The sequence below is a fragment of the Phyllopteryx taeniolatus genome, chromosome 2 (assembly GCF_024500385.1).
Source record: "Phyllopteryx taeniolatus isolate TA_2022b chromosome 2, UOR_Ptae_1.2, whole genome shotgun sequence".
Taxonomy (NCBI): domain Eukaryota; kingdom Metazoa; phylum Chordata; class Actinopteri; order Syngnathiformes; family Syngnathidae; genus Phyllopteryx; species Phyllopteryx taeniolatus.
Window position 1 is genome coordinate 14,195,220 of NC_084503.1, and position 27,912 is coordinate 14,223,131.

At 40.5% G+C, this 27,912-nt stretch overlaps 1 protein-coding gene across 2 annotated transcripts in view; it reads left to right on the forward strand.

The window, feature by feature from the left end:
- Positions 1-2,089: 2,089 nt before the first annotated feature.
- ttc17 (tetratricopeptide repeat domain 17) overlaps positions 2,090-27,912 on the forward strand; it is a 43,597-nt gene continuing 17,774 nt past the window's right edge. The window contains exons 1-16 of one of the 2 annotated variants that reach the window (XM_061762152.1): positions 2,090-2,394; positions 4,721-4,810; positions 5,838-6,007; positions 11,047-11,158; positions 13,493-13,624; positions 17,076-17,185; positions 17,291-17,438; positions 17,718-17,857; positions 19,352-19,512; positions 19,751-19,863; positions 20,628-20,780; positions 21,406-21,521; positions 21,635-21,791; positions 21,911-21,982; positions 22,164-22,388; positions 26,734-26,953. In XM_061762152.1, the coding sequence (XP_061618136.1) occupies positions 2,224-2,394; positions 4,721-4,810; positions 5,838-6,007; positions 11,047-11,158; positions 13,493-13,624; positions 17,076-17,185; positions 17,291-17,438; positions 17,718-17,857; positions 19,352-19,512; positions 19,751-19,863; positions 20,628-20,780; positions 21,406-21,521; positions 21,635-21,791; positions 21,911-21,982; positions 22,164-22,388; positions 26,734-26,953 (2,290 nt within the window). In that variant the 5' untranslated portion in view covers positions 2,090-2,223. The remainder of the gene's footprint in view (positions 2,395-4,720; positions 4,811-5,837; positions 6,008-11,046; positions 11,159-13,492; positions 13,625-17,075; positions 17,186-17,290; positions 17,439-17,717; positions 17,858-19,351; positions 19,513-19,750; positions 19,864-20,627; positions 20,781-21,405; positions 21,522-21,634; positions 21,792-21,910; positions 21,983-22,163; positions 22,389-26,733; positions 26,954-27,912) is intronic. The other variant, XM_061762142.1, reaches the window with a different exon arrangement.

Here is a 27,912-nt window from a genome sequence, read left to right on the forward strand (position 1 = left end):
CTGTTTGGAATCAGTTTGACTCACCGTGTTTGGAGGAAGAGCTTCGAGTTGCTAAGGCGCAGCCTAGAAATCTTAAGGATTTGGAGAGGATCTGCAAAGAGGAGTGGTCCAAAATTCCTGTTCATATGTGCAAACCTGGTGATCAACTACAAGAAATGTCTGAGCTCTGTACTGGCCATCAAGGGGTTCTCCACCAAGTACCATGTATTGTTTTGATAGGGAGTCAAAAACTTATTTCCCTCAATGAATTGAAAAATAATTTGAATCTTTTGTTCTATGTGATTTTCTTTTTGAAATTATGTCTCTCCCTGTTAAAGTACACCTACCATTAAAATTACAGACCGTTCACGTCTTTGTCAGTGAATAAACTTACAAAATCGGTGAGGGATCAAATAATTTTTTCCTCCACTGTATACTATCTACACAATATTATTGTGTCTATAATAACAAAATCCTGGTTTTTAATAAAGGGCACTAACATTTACATTTAACTGATTATGATGAAAGTGGGACGGTGGGCGACTGGTCAGCACTTCCGCCTCACATATCTGGAGACCGGGGTTCAAATCCTGGCCCCACCTGTGTGGAGTTTGCATGTTCTCCCCGTGTCTGCAATTAAGGTACTGTAACACTAACAAGTGGGCAGTTTATTTCTTTACATTCTCTTTCATTAAGTTTTATTATGTTTTTAGAGTTGTAACAATTTCAACAATAAATATTCTCAGATTTCTGTAGTCCTCCATAAGAGCAGACGTATTGTCATTTATCCATCCATCCATCCATTTTCTGAGCCGCTTCTCCTCACTAGGGTCGCGGGCGTGCTGGAGCCCATCCCAGCCGTCATCGGGCAGGAGGCGGGGTACACCCTGAACTGGTTGCCAGCCAATCACAGGGCACATATAAACAAACAACCAATCATTCGCACTCACATTCACACCTACGGGCAATTTAGAGTCTCCAATTAATGCATGTTTTTGGGATGTGGGAGGAAACCGGAGTGCCCGGAGAAAACCCATGCAGGCACAGGTAGAACATGCAAACTCCACACAGGCGGGACCGGGGATTGAACCCGGGTCCTCAGAACTGTGAGGCCGACGCTCTAACCAGTCGGCCACCGTGCCACCGTATTGTCATTTAGTCTGATAAAAATAAGACATTTGCAAACATTTGTTTTTGGAAAAAAAAATCCACATTTTTGCCTATTATCTGACAAATTACAGACCAAACCAGTAACTGAATCATAAAATGTTTATGGTTTTGCATTTTCTGGACCGTCAATCCACTGTGGAATGTCCCATGACAGGTTTGCAAACTTCCTCTGTATTCTGCGCTAACAAGCATAACTACGGTTTGATGACACGATGGTTTAAAGCCAAGCTTTCTAAAGTTTTGTTTTCTCTATCGCTGGTACCTTTGGACAAAAGAATGATAATATGAATGCATGTATATAATTTTATACAAATACGAGATGATATACATAAATATGAACAAAGCCTAAACATCAACTATTGTCATCTTTGTTGGCTCTGTGGTGACATCTGTTGTTACACAAATGCTACAGGTTTCCACCATTTATCAGAGCCAGAAGTGCTTCGACCTGTTTTGCCGCATGCAGAGCTATGCTGCGCATATACTGGATTTGAAATAATGTCCTGTTCTTTAATCAAGGGATGGAAAGAAAAAAAATATATTTAACAGGACAAGGAAGGAAAAGGAAAAAAAGAAGAAGAAAACAAGTAACAAAAAATGTGAGAGGCTGGATAATATTAATGGCATTTCAATTAATTCAAATGAGGATAATTAAATTGATACATTTATCACCATACGAATTAAACTCTTAAGTATCACTTTATTTCTTTAGGGGCGATTTAGTTAAGTAGGAAAAACTTAATTGTTTGGAAGCTGGTTTTACTGCAGTAATTCACAGTATTATGCATTTAAATTGTGTTTCCAGAATTATTCTACAATAGCCAAATACAATCAAAAGTTATTGTTAAATTTGAATGCCATGAGATCAGGCAAATAAATAGACTGCCTCTCCGCTGGCTTCACTGTGCCACGTCCAATACGGCGTCGACGTTGACGTATGATTCAAACCACAAGGTGTCATGAGACGTATTACGTCACATGATGTTTTTGTCCCTTGCCCTGCAGTTGAGTTGAGCGCCGCGGTGTGGTCGGAGGGCGCGCGGCTGTTGCCACAGCGCTAAAGAGACAGAAAAAATGGCGGACATGGGGAAAATCTGTCCTGACTCCTTGCGCTGTCGAGTAAGCTGTTCGCGAAAAGCCTTTTTTGAGGGAAAGCTTATCCTCCTGCTCTGCATACTCATTGTGGACTCCGGAGGAGCTACGACCCACTGGGTTGTCACAGAGGATGGAAAAATACAACAGCAGGTATGACAGCTCATTGAGCCTATATAGCTTCAAAAGCTATTATGTTAGCATTATCAGTAACGTATAGTTTCGTATTTTGATAATGTAGTTTTGGTGGATTACTTGAACTCTGTTACATTTGTTTGCCCGCCTTTGTTAAGTAAAATCTTCTGTAGTACACCCCCCCCCCCAACGATCTCTAGTAAAACGCAGAGTTTAGTACGGTGATTTCCAACCTTTATGGAGCCAAGGCACATATTTTCCAATTGAAAAATCTCACGGCACACCAACAAACAAAAATGTCACAAAAAGTGCATACATTAATTACTGTATGTACAACCCCAATTCCAATGAAGTTGGGACGCTGTGTTAAACATAAATAAAAACAGAATACAATGATTTGCAAATCATGTTCAACCTATATTTAATTGAATACACTACAAACACAATATATTTAATGTTCAAACTGATAAACTTTATTGTTTTTAGCAAATAATAATTAACTTAGAATTTTATAGCTGCAACACATTCCCAAAAAGGTGGGACAGGTGGCAAAAAAGACTGAGAAAGTTGAGGAATGCTCATCAAACACCTGTTTGGAACATCCCACAGGTGAACAGGCTAATTGGGAACAGGTGGGTGCCATGATTGGGTATAAAAGGAGCTTCCCTGAATTTCTCAGACATTCACAAGCAAATATGGGGCGAGGTTCACCTCTTTGTGAACAAGTGCGTGAGAAAATAGTCGAACAGTTTAAGGACAATGTTCCTCAACGTACAATTGCAAGGAATTTAGGGATTTCATCATCTACGGTCCATAATATCATCAAAATGTTCAGAGAATCTGGAGAAATCACTGCATGTAAGCGGCAAGGCCGAAAACCAACATTGAATGCCCGCGACCTTCGATCCCTGAGGCGGCACTGCATAAAAAACCGACATCAATGTGTAAAGGATTTCACCACATGGGCTCAGAAACACTTCAGAAAACCAATGTCAGTAAATACAGTCCGGCGCTATATCCGTAAGTGCAACTTGAAACTCTACTATGCAAAGCAAAAGCCATTTATCAACAACACCCAGAAACGCCGCCGGCTTCTATGGGCCCGAGCTCATCTAAGATGGACTGATGCATAGTGGAAAAGTGTTCTGTGGTCCGACGAGTCCACATTTCAAATTGTTTTTGGAAATTGTGGACGTCGTGTCCTCCGGGCCAAAGAGGAAAAGAACCATCCGGACTGTTATGGACGCAAAGTTCAAAAGCCACCATCTGTGATGGTATGGGGCTGTGTTAGTGCCAATGGCATGGGTAACTTACACATCTGTGAAGGCACCATTAATGTTGAAAGGTACATACAGGTTTTGGAGAAATATGCTGCCATCCAAAAACGTCTTTTTCATGATAGCTTATTTCAGCAAGACAATGCCAAACCACATTCTGCACGTGTTACAACAGCGTGGCTTCGTAGTAAAAGAGTGCGGGTACTAGACTGGCCTGGCTGCAGTCCAGACCTCTTTCTCATTGAAAATGTGTAGCGCATTATGAAGCGTAAAATACGACAACGGAGACCCCGGACTGTTGAACAGCTGAAGCTGCACATCAAGCAAGAATGGGAAAGAATTCCACCTACAAAACTTAAACAATTAGTATCCTCAGTTCCCAAACGTTTATTGAATGCTGTTAAAAGAAAAGGTGATGTAACACAGCGGTAAACATGACCCTGTCCCAGCTTTTTTGGAACGTGTTGCAGCCATAAAATTCAAAATTAATGATTACTTGCGAAAAACAATAACGTTTATCAGTTTGAACATTAAATATCTTGTGTTTGTAGTGTATTCAATTAAATATAGGTTGAACATGATTTGCAAATCATTGTATTTGGTTTTTATTTATGTTTAACACAACGTCCCAACTTCATTGGAATTGGGGTTGTACTTAATGCCATCTAATACAACAAATAAATGCTCTTCTGTCTGTCACTATGCCTCACTGGCATGAATAAAGATACATTATTTCTTGGAAAACATTTTTTTTTTGAGCATTTAAGTAATATTTTATCATTTCCCACGGCACACTAACGTGCTCCGGCACACTGGTTGGGAATCATTGGATTAGTATATCAGCGAGGTCAAGAAGACCAAAACACACCAGGGGCCCTGTCAGGGTCCCTTATCACTGTAAGTTAATGCTTAATGAAGTTATGCTTGCATTTTTTTTACCCGACAACTCGTTGGGTCGTCTAAGTTGGAGAGTGTATTTAAAAGGAGTTTCACGTGATATAACAGTGTATACTATTTTTCTTCAAGTTTGCTGTATGAATACTTTCCCTGTACTAAACGTGTTCCAGGTTGATTCACCTTTGAATCTCAAGCATCCGCATGACGTGGTGATCTTCATGAGGCAAGAGTCTCGCGTTAACTACCTCAAGAAACTGGAGGTGAGCGAGTTTTGACCGTCTTCGACTAACACTGTCACTAAAAATTGTAATTGTGTATTAAATGATCTGAGCAGTGTAAATTCTCTGCAGTAATCCCCCACCTTTTTGCGGTTCGCTATTTGCAAAGTCATATTTGCATTTTTTACCGAGCCTTCATTATTTCCCGCAAAATCACCTTATGTTTTTTTTTTTTTTTTTTTAATCATCGGTCTAAGATGGTGATAAAGGCCTTTCTAAACAGATATTGGTCTCAAAGAAATAGATTGACTTGATAAGTCTCGAGTGAGGTGGCACGGTGACGACTGGTTAGCACATCTGCCTCGCAGTTCTGAGGGTTCAAATCCCGGCCCTGCCTGTGTGGAGTTTGCATGTTCACCCCATACCTGAATGGGTTTTCTCCGGGTACTCCGGTTTCCTCCCACATCCCAAAAACATGCGTGGTAGGTTGATTGAGGACTAAATTGCCCGTAGGTGTGAATGTGAGTGCGAATGGTTGTTTGTTTATATGTGCCCTGCGATTGGCTGGCGACCAGTTCTGGGTGTACCCTGCCGCTCGCCCGAAGATGGTTGGGATAGGCTCCAGCATGCCCGCGACCCTAGTGAGGATAAGCAGTACAGAAAATGGATGGATGGATGGAAGTCTCGATTGACAGGCAAGCTTTGAAAGCCAAGGAGGAGCAAAGTTTAGCTTAGGTTGTTAGTGGAAGTTAGCATAGTTTTGGCCACATGGGTGCATTTTTTTTTTGTTTTTTTTCAAATCAAATAATCTTTAAGACATTATTTTTTATTTGTAAGACGAGTTTGAAACAATAAACTGTTTTGATATCATATGTTGTGGTATATTTATGGTGTAAACTATTCATCTAGACAAATAATTTGGGGGGGGTTTTAATTACTTGCGGTATTTGGCTTTTCAAGGAAGGGCTCGCTTTCTATCCATTAAGGGGTGATTGTATTTAGCTTCATTAACAACTCTTATCTCTTGAACCCTAAAGTTGCCTTTGACCCTTCTATGAATTTTGAGCAGAAGCTGCTAGTGGCACAGAAAATTCACATTGAGGAAAATGAGGACAGGGACACAGGGCTGGAGCAGCGACACTACAAAGAGGATCCTGATTGCATTATGGCCAAAGTACCTCTTGGTGACCTCGACCTGTATGATGGCACTTACATCTCCTTAGAAAGTAAAGACATCCGGTAAGTCTAATTTATAAAAAAAAAAAAAAAAAAAAAAAAAAAAGTACAAAACCCAGTTCCAATGAAGTTGGGATGTTGTTTAAAATAGACTTTACACCGATCTGATCGGCATGATTGGTATCAGCCGATAATTAGCATTTTATGCTTATCGGCTTTAATGTCATAATTCGCCGATCCGCAAAAGACATTTCCTCCGCGTCGCCATCGTGTACAGTATATTTGAATCCAAAAGCTAGTTTATTTTCTCTTGTCGCGTGTCTTTTGCAGTAATACTGTAAATATGACAACCAATAAAGTTATTTAAAAAATAAATAAATAAATAAACAATATGTCTGAGACAGACAACACATAATGCCTGGATCAGACTACAAGACAAATTTGGTCTTTCTCAATTGCAATATGTCAGACTACTGCAATAAAATCTTGTATTCCGATACCACCGCATCCCATCTTTTACGATCACTGGGCTTTATCTTGTCAACTCAAACGTGACCGGATACACTTGTTACCATGGCGACGACAAAAACAATGGCTCGCGTCGTGTGTATTATAAGAACAAAATGGGGAAAAACGTGTGCTCGTGGTCACCGGTGCTCGGGAGAGGACTAATTCAAGGATTGCTTGAGGTATGTTCATGTACTTCTAATACGATACCGCTCGCAAGCAGGCAACAAAATGTGATGTAGCCTAGCAAACTAGTGCTTGCACTCACGGCTGTACGTAAACATCCCTGTGTTATGTCAAATTATGCTTTAAAGTTTCTGTGTGTGTGTGAAGTAATTTAATTACAATAAGGTAATTTAATTACACTAAGTTAGCACCCATTACTTCTGTCGTAATGTTGGTTTGACCTGGTTAGAATACCTGACCTGAATAGAAAATACTTTTAAAGATACTCAGTATACAGTACACAAGTACCTAGTCATTTAAATGGACACATTGCTCCATCTTGTGATCAGATCAGTGATATGGTTTTTGTTTTTTTAAACTCGGTGATAGGCCCCGAATCGTTATCGTGTAAAGCCTAGTTTAAAACGTAGTAAGTAAAAACAGAATACAAATATTAGCAAATCCTTTTTAACCGATATCCAATTGAATACACTACAAAGGTATTTAATATTCACACTAATGAATGTTGTTGTTTTGTTTCAAATATTCTCTCATTTTGAATTTAAGTTCCTAAAAAGCAGGGAAAGGGGTAACAAAAGATTGGGAAAATTGAGGAATGTTAAAAAACACCTGTTTGGAACATTCCACAGGTGAACAGGCTAATTGAAAACAGGTGAGTGTCATGATTGCGAATATAAGGAGCATCCCTGAAACGCACATCCACATATCCAATCGCTTAGTGTGCCAGGTTGTCACCTGACAGCATGACGTGGAGGATGTATTCGCCAGACGTCCGAAGCTTCTTCCTCAAGTCTTTTCCCCATGTCGATAATGTTTTTCATGTCACATCCCCGGACCTCAGCTTTATGTCACCGGCGATCGATGTCCGTAGCCAGATAAGGAAGGAATGCGGCAGAGAGAAAGGTAGCCGCATTACGACGCTCATTTATAATCAATTGGATAAAGGTTCAAACCACATCGCTGGGTCACGAGCAAGTTAACTTAAACACACACTAAAAGAAATGAGAGAAGGATCAATAAAAGCAATAAAAACAGGGACGAGAGGATTGCTGCTCCGCACACGTGACCGCCCACACAGTTGTTGTACCTCAAAAAGAGGTATAGTCCCCTTCAAAAGTATTGGAACGGCAAGGTCAATTCCTTTTGTTTTTGTTGTACACTAAAGACATTTGGGTCTCAGATAATGTTCAGAATTCCAGATTTTATTTCATGGTATTTACATCTAGATATGTTAAACAACTCAGGCCATAGCACCTTTTGTTTGAACCCACCCATTTTTCAAGTGAGCAAAAGTATTGGAACAGACAAATGAACTGAAAGTGAATAAAATTGTATATTTGGTGCCATAACCCTTTCTTACAATAACTGCATCAAGCCTGCGACCCATTGACTTCACCTGACTGTTGCATTCTTCATTTGAAATGCTTTTCCAGGCCTTTACTGCAGCCTCTTTCAGTTCTTGTTTGTTTCTCAGGGTTTCTCAAGTCAGTCTTCTCTTCAGGTGGTAAATGCATGCTCTATAGGGTTAAAGTCTGGTGCTTGACTTCGCTAGTCTAAGACCTTCCACTTTTTCCCCCTGAAATCCTTTATTGTGTTGGCAGTGTGTTTTGGGTCATTGTCATGTTGCATGATGAAGCTTCTCCCGATTAGTTCAACTCCGTCCTCAAAAAGGCCCAGCAGATAATGTACTACTAGCGGCTTCTGAGAAAGTACGGCCTGCCACAGGAGCTGCTGAGGCAGCTCTACACAGCGATCATCGAATCAGTCCTGTGTTCTTCCATCACAGTCTGGTTTGGTGCTGCTACAAAAAAGGACAAACTCCGACTGCAACTGACAATCAAAACTGCTGAAAGGATTGTCGGTACCCCCCTACCCACCCTTGAGGACTTGCACCCTGCCATAACTAAGACAAGAGCGTGCAAAATCCTCTCGGACCCTCCGCACCCCGGTCACCGGCTCTTCCAGGTCCTTCCCTCAGGTCGGCGCTAATGATCAATGCAAACTAGAACTAGCAGACATTCCAACAGCTTCTTCCCTCTTGCGATCAACTTCTTAAACACCTAACCTACAATTCCATTCCAACATGCTGGCAATTTTTTGACTTGAGTTCGTTGTCACATTTCTGTGGGGCCAATTATACATTACTCGTGCACTCACTGTAGTTGTCTCGCCACGCTGCACTATTTGCAAATCTGTTGTTGACCAATACTGGCCACTCATGCCAGAGTAGCATCTGCTCCATTTGCACACTGATTGAGGAGTATCTGCAACATTTGCACAACCAACATTGTCCCAGATTATCGCACTACTCGTCACTTTAAACCGCATACACTCCTTGAAGTCTCGGCGCCCTTTGTATAATGATCATTGCACCGGACTATTGCAATATTAGTCATTCAAACTTCTCTAAGTGCTAGAGGACTCTGCATCTTTTTGCACAATTGTTAAAAAAAATAAAATAATAATAATATACCGGCATTACCAGATAACTAGCAACCCTTTACTGCTCAGTGACTGTTTTTTTTTTTGTCAATGTCTTTATGTCTCAAAAGTGTTCTCTGTCAATTGACTGTCTGTTGTCGTACTAGAGCGGCTCCAACTTACTTGGCAAATAAAGACGATTCTGATAAATTTTCTGTAAATTGCCAGACAAAATGGTTTTGTAGACTTCAGAATTTGTTCTACTGCTACTGTCATGAGTTACATCATCAATAAAGACGAGGGAGCCTGTTCCAGAAGCAGCCATGCAAGCCCAAGCCATGACATTACCTCCACCATGCTTCACAGATGAGCTTGTGTGTTTTGGATCATAAGCAGATCCTTTCTTTCTCCCATACTTTGGCCTTTACATTACTTTCGTAGAGGTTAATCCTGGTCTCATCAGTCCATTAAAACTTTGTTCCAAAACTTTTGTGGCTCATGTCTGATCTTCTTTGCAAAATCCAATCTGGCCTTCTGATTCTTTTTGCTGATGAGGGGTTTGCATCTTGTGGTATGACCTGTATATTTCTTCTCTTGAAGTCGTCTTCGTACAGTGGATTGTGATACCTTCACCCCTGCCCTGTGGAGTTTGGGAGTGATGTCACTGACTGCTGTCTTTGGTTGTTTCTTCACAGCTCTCACAATGTTTCTGTCATCAACAGCTGTTGATGCCCTTGGCCGACCTGTTCGATGTCTGTTGCTCAGTACACCAGTTCTTCTTTCTTTGTCAGGACATTCCAAATTGTTGTATTGGCTATGCCCTGTTTGTGCAATAGCTATGATAGATTTTCCCTCTTCTCTGTTTCAAAATGGTTTGCTTTTCCCCCATAGACACCTCTCTGGTTTTCATGTTTGCTTAACAGCAAATGCAGTTTTCACAGGTGAAACCCAAAGCCAAAAACAAGCACTATCTGTTTAAGCAATCAATCTAAAAAGTAACACCTGAGCAACTAGAAACACCCATCAGTTACGTTCCAATACTTTTGCTCACCTGAAAAGTGGGTGGCTATAAACCAAAGGTGCTCTGTCCTGAGTTGTTTCACACATCTAGATGTAAATACCATGAAATAAAAGCTGGAATTCTTAACTTGGTCTCATATTCATCTTTTGATCTGAAACCCAAATGTCTATAGTAGACAACAAAAAAAGGAATTGACCTTGCCGTTCTAAGACTGACTGTAAAAAGGCTTTGCAAATTATTGTGTTCTGTTTTTATTTACGTTTTACGCAACGTCTCAACTTCATTGCAATTGGGGAATGAAGTGGTGTTTATTCCTGCGTATAATTGTTTGAACAGATGAACGTGGCATCTGGGAATCGCACCCAAAGATGAAACCATACTTGTGCACATCCACAATTCTCATCCTGATATCTTGGCTGATGTCTTTTGACTTTCCCATTATGTTACACAAAGAAACAGTGTGTTTCAGATGTCCCTGATTAACTGATCTTTAACTTAAATGTTGTCAAAACATCAGAAGCTTCCAGAGAAATGACATCTTCTGGGTTTCCCCAAATTGTTTAAAGGCATAGTAAAGCTTACAAATAGTATGTAGACTTCTGACTTTGACAAAATAAATGAAAAATTGCATAAATACATCAACTCCTCTTATTATTCTGGCAATTAGAAGATATAAATAATTTTGGTAATCCTAATTGACATATAACAGGAAATGTTTAGTCTTATGTCATGTGGAGACTTTGAGAAAAAGAAGTATCTTTTAATATGTGTATATAAACATCTGGTTTCAACTGTGTTACTGTGTTTCTCTGCATCACGCTGTAGATGTAGTGAGTGTTATTCTTAATTTGTTCTCTTCCCTTGCTTTGACTAAAATTGTTAGTGCAAGTGACCTTTACTATTGATTTTATTAACAATTATATTCATGTACTTAATGAATTGTACCTCTCAACCCTCTTTTGTGTAGCCCCGAAGACTATGTGGATTTACTCTCGGGTCTCCCTCCAGATCTAGAAAAGCCAGACTGTGCAAGAGTGTTACAACTACCCTATAGTATCCATGCGTTCCAGCATCTCAGGGTGAGTAGATGGTCAGCTTATCATCAGTTGCACATAATTTTCAAATGTATGTGACGTGAAACAAATCTGCATTTGTACGGTGGTACATAGAGACTGCTGCAATCCAATTTGCTCACCCTGAAGCTCTAAAGTACGACCATTTTGGTCGCACATACGACCTAATTTCTCAACTGTACGATGAGGTAAAAAAAGAGGTGGCACCGGTGAAGCCGTGCAGCCGCTTGAGGGGAAAAAAGTTTCCACAACTCTGAAAGTCTCCCTTTGGTTCAACAACATTCACAAATCAAAACCAATCAGAGAGTGAAGGGCAGGACCGCCCTCTGATTGGGTGAGACACACACGCACGCATGCACGCACACACAGACCTTGTGCACAGCAGCTTTGAAGCAGACAGAAAGAAAGAAAGAAAGAAAGAAAGAGAATGTAGTCGAAGCGTAGTTTTCTAACTGTTAGTCTGTATCTGTACTATTACAAAAAGTGGAGTGGCATGAATGAAATTAGTTCCAAATATTTTGGGTTGAAGCCAGATGAAGGAGGGAGTCCGCTAACATTAATGAGCTGGCATGTCGAATTTTTATTAATGTCTACAAACCTGAAAGTGACACTCAATATAAAGCACAACCATCTCACTCAATTTCTTCAGTTGTGAACAAAAAAACACAGCGGGACATTGGGGGCCCTCCACTTCTTGACAGCTTGCAATTTAAGGAAGCCTTTGCCCAACAATGCAAAAACGTGACAGCGTATATGGCGCAGCCTCACAAAGTATTACTATTCCACGTGTTGAGAAACAAGCGTTTAAAGAAATCCTGCAGTCTTTTGATAGGCAGAATCTTGATGTAAAACAGGTTGCCTTGATCTGCTTATTTTCTTTTTATTATCAAATTAATTTTGTTGTTTTGCTTTTTTCTTCACCAACTGGAAACTTGATTAACAGTATATTGCCTGTTAAGGTATTTGTGACTCTTTATACTTCTGTGCCAATATTTAATATTTGTTTAACTGCAATTTTTGTGAACAAAGCCTGAGTGTGTTTTGTCTATTTTAATTGTTCCACAATTCAATGCCAATGTTCATTATTCTTTAAAATTAAGTTACTGGTCTTAAAAATTATCTACTTGAATTATTATGCTTGAATAACATTGCAGTATATCAGCAGCATAAAAAAACAAAATAAATGATATCGTTTATCGTGATGGTTTCTGGGAAAATATATCCTCCTAAAAATGTGTTATCATGACAGGCCTGGGTGAGTGGCCTTGTGGAAATAGCTGCGGGTGATAAAATGAAAAGAACGATTGACAACTCCCTGAAGAATGTTAAGTAAGTAAGTAAATTAAGGCCTAATTCGTCCAAAAGTCCTAACCAGCGCTGTGACATGTAGAACTTTAGCACCAACACTTTTCAGTAAGTTACCCGTCTCTTGTGCTACAAATAAAGACCTTTATATTGATCAGATTGTCAGTTAATCATTTCCCAGTCAATATTCCCTGAAAAGGCAGGCAGCTATTTTAAAAAAAAAATTAATTAAATTAAATTAATTATTGACTTTTACTAAATAAAAGTGAGCCTGTAAAACTGCTGTGTTAAATGTCATGCGGTCAAAAGGCTGGTGCACCCAAGAGAAAAAGGTTGGGCCCACCAGTTCAAAAATTTTGTCTAGAGCCCTGTGAGAGCAGCTGTTGCAGAGTTTGAGTTTTCAAAAGAGACATTATGCACCCCCCCCAATACTAAACAGTTCTCAGGTGTCTTGATAAAATCTCTCCATCAAAATACAATAAGGATAGAGAATTACAGCATGTTTAACAACTTACTCTCTTTTGGATTGGAGGTTCTGTCACATGTAGCTGAACCAGTGTTCACCCTGCTCTCTGTATGACTGGGCCAGTACCCGTACCACTACCAGGATGACCGAGGGGCAGCAAGGGTGTTTGGACGACGCAAGGGCTACTACCAGCCCAGTATGTGAAGAAAAGATCGAGCCTCCATAACAGTTCAATTTTATTTTTACTTTCGGAGGCAGTACTTGATCACCAAGCTACTGAATTACTCTCTCACGTTACCAAATTAGCCAAATTGTGGCATTACAAAATTCAGCACGTCTTTCTAACAGACACATTTTTGGAAATAGGCAAGTAAGTATGTTGTTGTCATTTGTTTTCCACTCGGCCTGCATGTCAGTGCATTTGAATGTTTTTTTTAGTAGTACTAAGTGCAAGAATCTTTTGGCATATGCAACCTACGTACTATGAGTGTGAGCAGATTTTCTGTCATATGAAATAATAAAGTAACCGTAACGCATAACATGACTGTATTCTTACTGGTTTATTGTAGGGTGTGCAAGAGAGGGCGAACCTCACCTCCCCATTACTTTCAAAGGAGGACCCGATTTTTAGCTCTTTGTCACATAAACTTGGTCACAGTATAGACGTGATGGGCCATCGCATCCATCAGGCATTACCGAGGGTAAGCGCTTTACATTTTGGACACAGGCATGTAATGTGAAAAACTCTTTGTATTAATGTATTTATAATTATATATTTTTTTCAAGGATGATACTTGCAGGCGTTATGTTTTGTTGAAATGCTACTGATGCAGTGTGCCAAGTGCAATCCTTCCAAGAAAAAAAGTGTTTACGTTTCTTTTATTTCATCAAGGCCAGTTTACATACACTATTTTGCCAAAAGTATTCGCTTGAATTTAAGTGACATCCCATTCTTAATTGAGGTTACACACTGATGTTGGACGAAAAGGCCTGGCTCTCAATCTTCGCTCTGATTCATCTAAAAGTGTTCTACAGGGTTGAGGTCAGGATTGTGCTGACCATTCAAGTTCATCCACATCAAACTCTCTCATTCGTGTCTTTATGAACCTTGATTTGTGCACTGATGCACAGTCATGTTGGAACAGGAAGGGGCCATCTCCAAACTGTTTCCATAATGTTGTATACTGAACAAAAATAACAAACGCAACACTTTTTTTTTTGCTCCCATTTTTTTTGAGCTAGCTTCAAAGATCTAAAACCTTTTCTACATACACAAAAGGCCATTTCCCTCAAATATTGTTCACAAATCTGTCTAATATGTGTTAGTGAGTTATCTTTGTCGAGATAATCCATGCCACCTCACAGGTGTGGCATATCAAGGTGCTGATTCGACAGCATGATTATTGTACAGGTGTGCCTTAGGCTGGCCACAATAAAAGGGCACTCTGAAATGTGTAGTTTGGCTTTATTGTGGGTCTCTGGAGGGTCAGAAAACCAGTCAGCATCTGGTGTGACCACCATTTGCCTCACGCAGTGCAACACATCTCCTTCGCATCGAGTTGATCAGGTTGTTGATTGTGGCCTGCGGAATGTTGGTCCAATCCTCTTCAATGGCTATACGAAGTTTCTGGATATTGGCAGGAACTGGGAACACGCTGTCGTTTACGCCGATCCAGAGCATCCCAAACATGCTCAATGTGTGACATTTCCGGGGAGTATGCTGGCCATGCAAGAACTGGGATGTTTTCATCTTCCAGAAATTGTACAGATCCTTGTAACATTGGGCCGTGCATTATCATGCTACCACATGAGGTGATGGTCGTGAATGAATGGCACAACAATGGGCCTCAGGATCTCGTCACGGTATCTCTGTGCATTCAAAATGCCATCAATAAAATGCACCTGTGTTCGTCGCCCATAACATACATACACCTGCCCATACCATAACCCCACCTCCACCATGGGCCACTCGATCCACAACGTTCACATCAGCAAACCGCTCACCCACACGATGCCACACACACTGTCTGCTATCTGCCCTGAACAGTGAAAACCAGGATTTATCCGTGAAGAGAATACCTCTCCAACGTGCCAGACGCCGTCGAATGTGAGCATTCGTCCACTCAAGTCTGCTACGACGACGAACTGCAGCCAGGTCGAGACCCTGATGAGGACGACGAGCATGCAGAAGAGCTTCCCTGAGACTGTTTCTGACAGTTTGTGCAGAAATTCTTGGGTTATGCAAACTGATTGTTGCAGCAGCTGTCCAGGTGGCTCGTCTCAAACGATCTTGGAGGTGAACATGCTGGATGTGAAGGTCCTGGGGTGGCGTGGTTACACGTGATCTGCGGTTGTGAGGCCGGTTGGATGTACTGCCAAAATGTCTGAAACGCCTTTGTAGACTGCTTATGGTAGAGAAATGAACATTAAATTCACAGGCAACAGTTCTGGTGGACATTCCTGCAGTCAGCATGCCAATTGCACACTCTCTCAGAACTGTGGCATTGTGCTGTGTGATAAAACTGCAAATTTCAGAGTGGCCTTTTATTGTGGCCAGCCTATGGCACACCTGTTCAATCAGAATCCTCTTTATTTGCCAAGTATGTCCAAAAAACACCGGAATTTGTCTCTGGTAGTTGGAGCCGCTCTAGTACGACAACAGACAGTCAATTGACAGAACACTTTTGAGACATAAAGACATTGACAAAAAACAGTCACTTAGCAATAAAGGGTTGATAGCTATCTGGGAATGCCGGTACATTATTATTTCTTTTTTTTGGACAATTGTGCAAAAAGATGCAGAGTCCTCTAGCTCTTAGAGCAGTTCGAATAACTAATATTGCAATAGTCCGGTGCAATGACCATTGTGCAAAGGGCGCCGAGACTTCAAGGAATGTATGCGGTTTAAAGTGGCGAGTAGTGCGATAATCTGGGACAATGTTGATACTCCTCAATCAGTGTGCAAATGGAGCAGATGCTACTCGGGCATGAGTGGCCAGTATTGGTCAACAACAGATATGCAAATAGTGCAGCGTGGCGAGACTACTACAGTGAGTCCACAAGTAATATATAATTGGCCCCACAGAAATGTGACAACGAACTCAAGTCAAAAAATTGCCAGCATGTTGGAATGGAATTGTAGGTTAGGTGTTTAAGAAGTTGATTGCAAGAGGGAAGAAGCTGTTGTAATGTCTGCTTGTTCTAGTTTGGATTGATCGGTAGCGCCTACCTGAGGGAAGGAGCTGGAAGAGCTGGTGACCGGGATGTGGCGGGTCCAAGAGGATTTTGCACGCTCTTGTCTTAGTTCTGGCAGCGTGCAAGTACTCAAGGGTGGGTAGGGGGGTACCGACAATCCTTTCAGCAGTTTTGATTGTCCGTTGCAGTCAGTTTGTCCTTTTTTGTAGCAGCACCAAACAAGACTGATGGAAGAACACAGTCAACACAATCAAACAATCAAGTTTAGGGATCACCCCTTCCTGTTCCAACATGTCTGTGCACCAGTGCACAAAGTAAGGTCCATAAAGATATGAGATAATTTGGTATGCATGAAATTGACTGACCTGCACAGAGTCCTGACCTCAACCTGATAGAACACCTTTGGGTTGATTTTGAGTGGGCAGTGAGCCAGGCCTTGCCCAACGTCAGTGTGGGACCTCACAAATGCGCTCCTGGAAGAATCGGCAAAAATTCCCAGAAACTAACTCCTAAACCTTGTTGAAAGCCTTCCCACAAGAGTTGAAGCTGTTATAGCTGCAAAGGGTTTTAGACTGGGATATCACTCACAAATCATATGTGAGTCAAGGCAGGTGAGCAAATACTCTTGGCAATATAGTGTATGTTATAATCAGTTAATTGTTGGAAATCTAGCAACAGATTTTTGTCAAACGTCATATCAAACAAACATTGTAATTGTATATTAGACCCCTTCTAAAAAGAGATTACACATCTCAAGAGGTTGCTCAGTAATAATATAAAGGTTTATATATGGACTTTAAACCAAAATCTACTGCTATCCTTGCGACTTGTTTGTTACTACATATTAAAATAGTCTTGCCAGTTCAGCTATCAGTGTGAAATACAAAAACAACAAAAGTCCAGAGATGTCAGAACAGTAAGCCAACAAAAGAATAATCGTGTGTTTGTGTGTTCCAGAATACATCATCATGGGTGCTGTACAACATGGCTTCATTCTATTGGCGTATGTCGAACGATCCTCAGAGGGCAATGGATTGTGTGGTGCGCGCTCTACACTTTTCCCCTAGGTAGCGTTAGCCTCATCAAAGATCCTGCTGGATCCTTCAATTGATTGTATTTGTATGAGAGCGCCCACATAAGCTCATATTCCCTCGCTCTTTGTGTGTTATCAGGCATCACAAGGATGTAGGCTTGGTTAATATGGCCAACATCCTGCACCGCGGCCATTTCTCAGCAGATGCTGCTGTTCTAGCCCACGCTGCCCTGGACCTACCCTCAGACCTGTTTACCAGTCACTACACTTTGGGAAACATTTATGCCGTGAGTTAAAAAGGGGCCACATTAGTACACTAGTGCTACAGTACTTGTAGCTTAAACAGCAAGGTTCACACTTAATGTTATTTAGACCAAAACGTTAGTGCAATACTATTTAAAGTTTTGTTTTTACTGCCAGTGCAATCGGGTGTGTTCATACATGTGCCTTTAGACAGTTACACAGAATATATACTTGTATATATTTTTAAATTCTTCAGTGTGTATTAGAACTGTAGGTAACAACGATCTACAAATCTTATGTTCCCACATTCTCTGCCCTACCAGATGCTTGGTGAATACAACCACTCTGTGTTGTGTTATGAGCAGGCATTACAGGCCCAGCCGGGCTTTGAGTTGGCCTTGAGGAGGAAGCATGCTGTGCTCTGCCAGCAAAAGCTTGAGCAGCGTCTAGAAGCCCAGCACAGGTACACACACACATCCATTTTAACATAGATAAAAAGTACAACTTTACACGCATTCAAAATGTAGTCATTAAAATCTAAAATTATGATTTTACGTAAGTACATACGTTGTTCACATACTACATTGTAAGTGCGTCTTTATACATTTGGAGCTCTGTATATCCATTACTAAGTAAAAGAAGGTTATCGAGGGTACTCCTTTTACGACTGAGTTCCACTCCTACAATGCTGTTGTAACCTAAATTTGTAAATAAGTCGGAGTGCGTCGTAGTCTATCAGTAACCTACACTAGTAAAGTCATAATTACAGTTAATATTAGGGCTGCGGCGATACCACTTTTTTCAGAACAGGGGTGGGTTGAGTACTTTGGGTGGGCTGAGCCCATGATCTAATTTTGGAAAGTTACCCTTCTGAAATTTGAACTTTATAGACCTTGAAAAGACCATTTGGTGGATGACAATAGTATTATTATTATTATATCTACTTATTCAATACATTATAAAAGTCTGGTTTATTGTCAGAAAAGCACAGACCTTTTGTAACAGTATGAATACAATGAGTAAAAAACTCTTTGCTATTCGCTAGCGATAGCTCCAAGTGCCTAATTAACTTATTAGCTAATAGCTACGCAGTATGCACCATTACAAGCTCCTGCCGAAGTCAGTGCCGACACATTACAGCAATTCAAGAGGAGGCATTGAAGCATCGCTGTGTGGTAAACTGTCATTTCATAGATTGTGTCAGGGTTTTAAATCAAGCATTACCTGGTCATTAGCGTTATCACAGCTGGAAATGTGTGTAGCTGTTCTGACCATAGATATGACTACGCCAGCACGCTGCAGGAGTTCGGCGAACCGACCTGCCAATGTGGCAGACATGTTGGGAAGGTCGATGTTCCCTTCAAAGGCAATGCATGGAGATTGAAATTAAGTCATAATTTGCTAATTTCTCAACCGATTTTCAGGAGGTTTACTTTTTTGTCAATGACAAAATGTGTGCTATCATCACATATATTTTTTTCAGACAAAAAAAAAATCAAAATAAATTTGAAGACGCAGGTCATAAGGTAGGCTAAGGCAAGTTTTGGATGAGCTCAATCGGGCTGGCCTCGCCACTGTTTCAGGCCAAGTACAAGTACTTGCATTTAAGTATTTGCCGATAGTACCGATACTTGATAAATGCCTTTTAAATCTCAAAAATTCACTCCTCTTTACACCTCTGTTATCTTCTGTGTTGTTTGATGACCTGAAATGGTTTGCAACATAAATTTGACTTGACTGAAGACAATCTTGATGAACAGTAAACCAATAAAATGCTGCAACAAGAACATTACTGTAATATTATTCAACTTCCACTGTAAGAATTACAATAGCTTTTCTCCACACTTTTTCTTTATACAAACATGGGACAACTCGAAAGGGCAGTGATGCAATTCAGTAATGACAACTATTCTTTATGATTTCATATGTATATATAATTATGGCTCTCCGTATACAGATCACTGCAACGAACCCTGAATGAGCTCAAGGAGTACCAAAAGCAGCATGACCACTACCTTCGCCAGCAGGAGGCGCTAGATAAACACAAGCTGTTGCAGGAAGAGCAGATCCTGCACAACATTATCCATGAAACCCAAATGGCCAAAGAAGCCCAACTTGGTAATATGCCAGTAATGGTGTCCAAGGTTTAAGGCAGTGATCATATTTTTGTGTTGTGAATTTAAAGAAGGTTTATCTTTAAAAAAGGCAATATGAAACAATGGAGGCCAAAATAATGTTATTGTGTAATAGTACTGTAGCGGCATTAGTAAATTTAACTGTGAAGTGGAAACATGATAGATACACTATTCTTGGCGTTCATATAAATGTAATGAAATAATATAAAGTATTGTCACAGGGAACCATCAAATTTGTCGCCTGGGTCAACAGCAGCGCAGCCTCCACTGCCCTTTTGATCTGCCTGTACGTTATCACCGTGGTGACCTGTTTGAACATGTCCATTTTGTCCAAGTAAGTATTTGTAATCAGTATTTTCTTGTTGGATTTGTTTTGGAAAATACTGTACTGTAAAATTAATTTGGGTTGGGTTTACACTACTTGTTTTGAGTGACTTTTTTTTCTATAATGTGGCTCAGTTTGCATGTGTCATCTCCATGTTTACATAACGATGTATAATATAAACATTAAGTGATAACTAGGGCTGCGATTAAAGATTTAAATAATCGATTAATCTGTTGATTATTTTTATTATTATTTAAAAAAAATAAAATTCCATTCCGTCATACAAAAACAGGACATTTCAAATTGGCAGTGCAGAAAATGCACAAACCTAAGTTGATTGTGATTCCGTTACTGTTTTCGTCCTAAACATGTCAGAAAAAGGCAAACATGTTGATCATTGTTTTCCAAAGTAAAATGTTTGCAGATATCTTATTTTGACTAAACACAAAGATAATCAGTCTGCTTTCATGAAGGATAACTGAAATCTACAGAAATATTTACTGTTGAGAGGCTGAAATTGCAAGGATTTGACTGTTTTAAGTTAAAAATGGTCTTTAAACGATTAATTGATGATTTAAAATAGTTTCCGATTAATTTGATTGATTAGTTGTCAATCTATTGTTGCATGTGTTGTGTTAACGTAAGGCTCCGTTTTGCTGTATAGTGGCACTTTGCTCCTTTCCATAGATGGGACTACGTTGATCCTGTCGGCAAACTAATCAATCCCATTGACTGTGTTTTTTTTTGGGGCTGTTGCCTCCCTTTTTTCATAGTTTGGCGAAGAGATATCTGTGGCTTCCAGTGTGGCACTTGTGTCAGATCACAGTTCAAACCAGACAACATACACCCCTCAGCTCCATCCTTCTGTGTCAGGTGACCAGGATCCTGTCGCCGCTCTCTGGAATAGTCATCATGATGGGACACAGGCAAGAAGGCTAATTAGTTGACTGTAGTTTACAGCATATTCTTTTTTCCACTTTTTTCTTTACAATGCGGAGCCTGCATATATTCTGGTTAAGGATTGACTTTGCAACACTCAGACAAATTGTGCATTTTTTCACAATTAATAACAGTTGCCATGTTTTGTGGTAACATGTTTGTGACTTGCTTGTGGCAAAATACCAGGATCAATAATTATAGAAAACTGTACCCACCCTATTTCTGTTTTTAACACATTTTGAGGGGATTGCCCTGTCTAATGAAAGTCATCCAGTCCTCATCCCCTCCCACAAATTCCTGAGCTAATGGCCAGTATGGATTTCGTTGGCATGACAAGCTGCACTTTGAGGCGCTGAATCTAAAAAAGCAATTGTGAACTGCAAAGCACACACTAGCCCCTACAAGACAGCATGGATTATGTGTTCCCTGTTGGAGGCTGCATGTCATCACCCAGCCACCAAGTTACACTTGTCAATTATTGTGCAGGCCCATATACAGTATATAGCGCAGTGGACACATGGCCAAACATTAGAGAATTTACATTAAGCTTAGTCTTAAGACGTTTTTCAAGGAAACTGATTTTTCTTAATGCATTCATGTTTTTTTCTGTAGGATATCCAAAGGTTGTTGTGGCCTCAAAGGACAGACTGCATCAGGGAATACCCAGGTGTTCCCCCTGCGTACTTGTTGCCATCATACCACCTTCTACATGAAACCAAGAGTCACAGGCAAGTACACATTCAAGATCTGCAATTATTTTGTGGGTAGGTCACTGTAGGTGACTGTGCTCCAAGAGTAAAATACTGTATAAATTAATTTAATTCTCTCTGTGCACATTCAGCCCAGTGGCAACTCTCCTCTATGGGACTCATAGTCCTCCTCAGACAGTGACCCTGCCAGAGTGTGGTTATGTCTCTGAAGTACATTCTGCTCCCCTGCCTGCTTCACTGGACTGGCTTCTGGAAGGCAAGATGATGCCAGATCCCTTTGCCTCTAAGGTGTCTGTCTGTTTGTCTTTTTTCTGGGTGTTTGTAATGCATAACTAAAATGTTAGATGTAACATGGTATTTTGCAGTAATGTAAAAGAGAGCCAAAACATTATCATGTGTAATTACAGATATTGCAGTTCCGGAGTGGTGATTGGACGTTGGAACAAATTGGTTCCAGAATTGCCGAAATAATGAAATTAGTAAGCAGTCTTCCCTTAACACGCCTGTCATGCTCATCAGAAGCTGATCTCGCAATGTGTACATTATCGTCATACATACAGTATCATATACACCTGACCTATTATCACATACTCCATCAAATAACCATAGCATGTTTCTGAAGCCAAATATTGCTACACTAAGAAGGTATTGTTTGTGTAGGACAAATTATCCAGCTGGCAGGTCTATAATGAGGCATCTCTATTCTGGCGAGCCCAAGGAAATGGCAGTCATGCCCTTCAGTGCCTGCGCCAAGTGTGGATCAAAGCCCCGCCCTCCCATCGCCATTTGTCCCTCACAAATGCTGCTAACTTGCTGCTACATTTTGGATTGACCAATCACTCACAAACACTGGTGGAGCAAGCACTGACTTACAATGGAACTGAGGTAGATATACATTGGTTTGTGATTTTCTTTAAATATTGTAATAGCTTCATGTTTGGGACCATTGTGTCATACTTACAGTTGGCATATAAGTCTGCTGAATGCACTGCATATATGAATCTGCACACTAATTCACAAGTGTAATAAGGTAGCTTGGTGATAAAGTGCTCCCTTCATGAGTGAAAGTACAATACTTTTACTGTCTTGGGAACTTGTGTGGACTTGGCAGTGCTCACTCGCTTTGTTACACTCTGGGCTAAACAACTAAGAAAACCTGAAATACCACACAGCCATAAGTATTCAGACCCTTTGCTGTGACACCTCCATTGGAATCCAGCTGTGTTTTATTATACTGATTGGACTTGATTAGGAAAGCCACACACCTGTCTATATAAGACCTTAGAGCTCACATTGCATGTCAGAGCAAATGAGAATAATGAGGTCAAAGGAACTGCCTGAAGAGCTCAGAGACCGAATTGTGGCAAGGCACAGATCTGGCCATGGTTACAAAGAAAACATTTTCTGCACTAAAGGTTGCTAAGAGCAGAGTGACCTCCATAATCCTTAAATGGAAGACTGTTGGGATGACCAGAACCCTTCCTAGAACTGGCCGTCCGGCCAAACTGAGCAATTGGGGGAGAAGAGCATTGGTGAGAGAGGTAAAGAAGAACCCAAATATCACTGTGGCTGAGCAACAAAGATGTAGTCGGGAGATGGGAGAAAGTTTTAGAATGTCAACAATCACTGCAGCCGTCCACCAGTCACGGCTTTATTGCAGAGTGGCCCGACGGAAGTGTGCAAGACACATGAAAGCCTGCATGGATTTTGCTAAAAAAACACCTGAAGAACTCCAAGATGGTGAGAAATAAGATTCTCTGGTCTGATGAGACCAAGATAGAACTTTTTGGCCTAATTCTAAGCAGTTTGTGTGGAGAAAACCAGGCACTGCTTATCACCTGTCCAAAACAGTCCCAACAGTGACGCATGGTGGTGGCAGCATCATGCTGTGGGTGTGTTTTTCAGCTGCAGGGACAGGACGACTGGTTGCAATCGAAGGAAAGATGAATTTGGCTAAGTACAGGGATATCTTGGACGAAACCTTCTCCAGAGTGCTCAGGACTTCAGGCTAGGCCGAAGGGTCACCTTCCAACAAGACAATGACCCTAAGCACACAGCTAAAATTACAAAGGAGTAGCTTCAGAACAACTCCGTGACTGTTCTTGAATGGCCCAGCCAGAGCCCTGACTTAAACACAATTGAAAATGGCTGTCCACCAACGTTCACCATCCGAACTGGAGAGGATCTGCAAGGAGGAATGGCAGAGGATCCCCAAATCCAGGTGTGAAAAACTTGTTGCATCATTCCCAAAAAGACTCATAGCTGTATTAGCTCAAAAGGGTGCTTCTACTAAATACTGAGCAAAAGGTCTGAATACTTATGGCTGTGAGATATTTCAGTTGTTCTTTTTTAATAAATCTGTAAAACTTTTAACAATTCTGTTTTTTTCTGTCAATATGGGGTGCTGTGTGTACATTTAATGAGGGGGGGAAATAACTTGAATGATTTTAGCAAATGGCTGCAATATAACAAAGAGTGAAAAATTTAAGGGGGTCTGAAGACTTTCTATACCCACTCTACATAATTATTAACAGCCTTTGCTCAATACTTTGTTGATGCACCTTTGGCAGTAATTACAGCCTCAAGTCTTTATGAATATAATGCAACAAGCTTGGCACACCTATCTTTGGGCAGTTCTGCCCATTTCTCTTTGCAGTACCTCTCAAGCTCCATCAGGTTGGATGGGGAGCATCGGTGCACAGCCATTTTCAGATCGCTCCAGAGATGTTCAATCGGATTCAAGTCTGGGCTCTGGTTGGGCCACTCAATGACATTCACAGAGTTGTCCTGAAGCCACTCCATTTTCTTGGTTGCGTGCTTATGGTCGTGTCCTGTTGAGCGCTAAACCTTCGCCCCCGTCTGAGCACTGTGGAGCAGGTATTCATCCAGCATGTCTCTGTACATTGCTGCATTCATCTGTCTCTCTATCCTGACTAGTCTCCCAGTTCCTACCACTGAAAAACATACCACAGCATGATGCTGCCACCACCAAAAAAGTTCAATCTTTGTCTCATCAGACCTGATAATTTTCTTTCTCATGGTCTGAGAGTCCTTCAAGTGCCTTTTGGCAAACTCCAGGTATTCTGCCATGTGTCTTTTACTCAAAAGTGGCTTCTGTCTGGCCACTCTACCACACAGGCCTGATTGGTGGAGTGCCACAGAGGACTCTGATAGTGACCATCGGGTTCTTGGTCACCTCCCTGACTTAAGGGTCTTTTTACCCGATTGCTTATTTTAGACGGGCGGCCAGCTCTAGGAAGAGTCCTGGTGGTTAGGAACTGCTTTTATCTTCGGATGATGGAGGCCACTGTGCTTATTAGAACCTTCAGAGCAGACATTTTCGGTACCCTTCCCCAGATTTGTGCCTCGAGACAATCCTGTCTCTGAGGTCTACAGAGAATTCCTTTGACTTCATGCTTGGTTTGTGCTCTGATGTGGGACCTTAGATAGACAGGTGTGTGCCTTTCCAAATCATGTCCAATCAACTGAATTTACCACAGGTGGACTCCAGTTAAGATGCAGGAACCTCTCAAGAATGATCAATGGACACATGATGCACCTGAACTCAATTTTAAGCCTCATGGGAAAGACTGGGAATACTTATGTACATGTGATTTCTTAGTTTTTTATTTGTAATATATTGGCAAAAAATTCAAAAAATAAATTTCACATTGTTGTTATGAGGTGTTGTGTGTAGAATTCTGAGGTAAAAAAAATGAATTTATTCAATTTTGGAATGAGGTGACAACAAAATGTGGGAAAAAAATGAAGCGCAGTGAATACTTTTCGGATACACTATACCACGTAGTCATCACAGTACCGAAAGCTGCTCTCATCTTGGCAAACCCCATTGTAGAGCGTGATAAGCAGTGGTTATTTTTCTTCTTTCTGTGATTTATGAATCCACCAATAAATTACCTGGGTAATTAAGATATATATTTATACAATCCTCTTTATCATCCTGTTCACATTTTGACATGAGACCAAGACAACGTCAACCAATTGATCAATAGTACCTTACTAGTGTGAGAAATCAAATATGATAGGGAAGTGGCCACTGAATTTCGAGTGTCACAGTGTCATCGCCAGGTTGCAACATAGATACAGGGAGACTGTAAAAGTCAGAAAAAGGCAAAGAAGTGGACCTTGAAAATATCTTGGTCGATTCTTGGATCAAACACCCATTGTAAATTTAGCAGTTCAGCTTCTTGTTAGAGAACAGCAAGTTGTGCAAAAGGTACTGAAATGCTGAACACTTGTGCCTGTGCATTCAAAACTTGCATTTTGTGCCCTCAAGTGCTCAGGACAATGATCCGAAATATACCAGCGAATCTACCTCTGAATGACAAAAAAAAGGGAAAAAAAACGAAAGAAAAACCTTAAATGAAGGTTTTGGAGTGGCCAAATCAAAGTCTGGACTTGAATCCAAATGTGATGCTGTGGTATGATCTTTACTTCAGTGCTAGCAATTTCAGAAAACGCAATGCTTCGAGTGTCAGCAGATTTAGAGCATTGTGACTGATTTTTCATGACCCACAGACTGTTGTGTGCCACGATTACACAGTATATTCACCAACTCTACGAAATTAAAGAAGAGATACTCTTTTACCAGAAAAAAGTTGGTTGAAATGTGTGGGACGGACTAAAAACAGAGTTATCTTGATTCTAAAATGATGCATCTCTGCCCTCTGCTGTTTCTGCCTCATTAACATTGCCTTCAAATTTATCCATGACACTAGAGCTGCAACAGTTTTTCAACGCCCTCCCTTTAAAACAAATTTTAAAATGCAGTCTTGGCACTTGAATGTTCAGATAAAAAATAATAAATAAAAAATAAAAATGTATTATGTTTTTGGCACACAATTAATTAATGGGTACACTGGTTTCTTCCCACATCCCAAAAACATGCATGGTTGGTTAATTGGAGACTCTAAATTGGGTGTCGGTGTGAATGTGAGTGTGAATGGTTGTTTATATGTGCACCTCTCAGCACACCCGCGACCCTAGTGAGGATAAGTGGTACGGAAAATGGATGTATGGATGTCTTTGCGAGATATTAAAATCGGTTTGATGGTCTAATTGGGTATGATTAATATGCAAAAAAAAAAAAAAAAAACTTTTCATGGCACTGTTTATTTTTATGCATATTTAAATAGTTAATAAAAGACCTACTAGAGTTTGGTAGAAAAACTACATGAGTATTTTAACAACTCCCCTTTTCCCCCACCAGCCCCATGCGCTCCTCAGCCTGGTGAGCTTGCAATTGGCCCAAGGCAATGTGACAGGAGGTCTGGCCTTGTTTCGCCACACCCTGATGACAGCCGTTTCCTCCTCCACTTCCTTCTCATCTTTTGCTGACTGTGAACAGTGTCGTGCCAGTATACCTCTTCTGCGTTGCCTGCAGTTTTATCCCTTCCTTTACAACCTCTCAAACCAACAGCCCTACTCACGTGAGTAACTTTGATGCTAAGTAAAATGTTCTCCTTGCCAACAAAAAAAGCAACTGTCCAGAAAAGAACCATAAATTATGTGGGGGAGTTGTTACAAAACGTTCATGTTAAAGAGCATATTCTGCATGAATTTGAAGCATTAACAAATGAATAATTGTTAAAGAAAACTAACGTGATGTAGCATTATGTTCATTATATAAATTTGAATATTTCAAAGCCTCCAATACTAGGTATGGAACAGTTTTTGAAAACTGTCAAAACTGTTCGGTTTGACTGTTTCAGTTCGGCCCGCATGTGTTCCGTTCGGTTCATAACATGGCCGACTCTTTGTCTTGTTTTTTTTCTTCTCTTCTCATTTATCAATGAGGCAAAAGTGTTGCGCCACAGCACAGTATCAAGTTAACCAAGATGACTGTGCTGACACGTCATCTGCGTCATGCCCTCCAGCAATGCAGCAGCCATCATATTGCATGGGGCGCATCAGCGATCTTGCGTTGCAGAGAACAGATACAGACCGTCGAGAAGCAGTAAGCTTACAATGGTACCGCAGTGTCTTTTCTCTCCAACGCAAGATCTCTGGTTTATCAACTTGAAAATCTTTTTTTTTTTTTATTGCACTACTTTTTGACAAACAATATGTAACAGTTTTCAGTTCAAAATGTCTTTTAAATAAGAATAAATTATTTTTTTTAAATGTACTCATAAAATTGTACTTTAGCAAGGCCTAACTGAATAAATTGGCTATTAAAAAGTGCAATCACGTATTGCAACTTAATGGAAGCAAATAAAGTTGATGTATGGAAGGCGATAATATTACAGATCCCTGTCGTCAATATAATGAATTCCGTTCTGCTTGACCAATGGTCAGTCGTTCACGGTCACAAACTACAAAAAACTTGACAGTTGTGATTTCCCCCTCTTTTACTTTATATATACTTTTTTTTTTTAATTATTTTTTT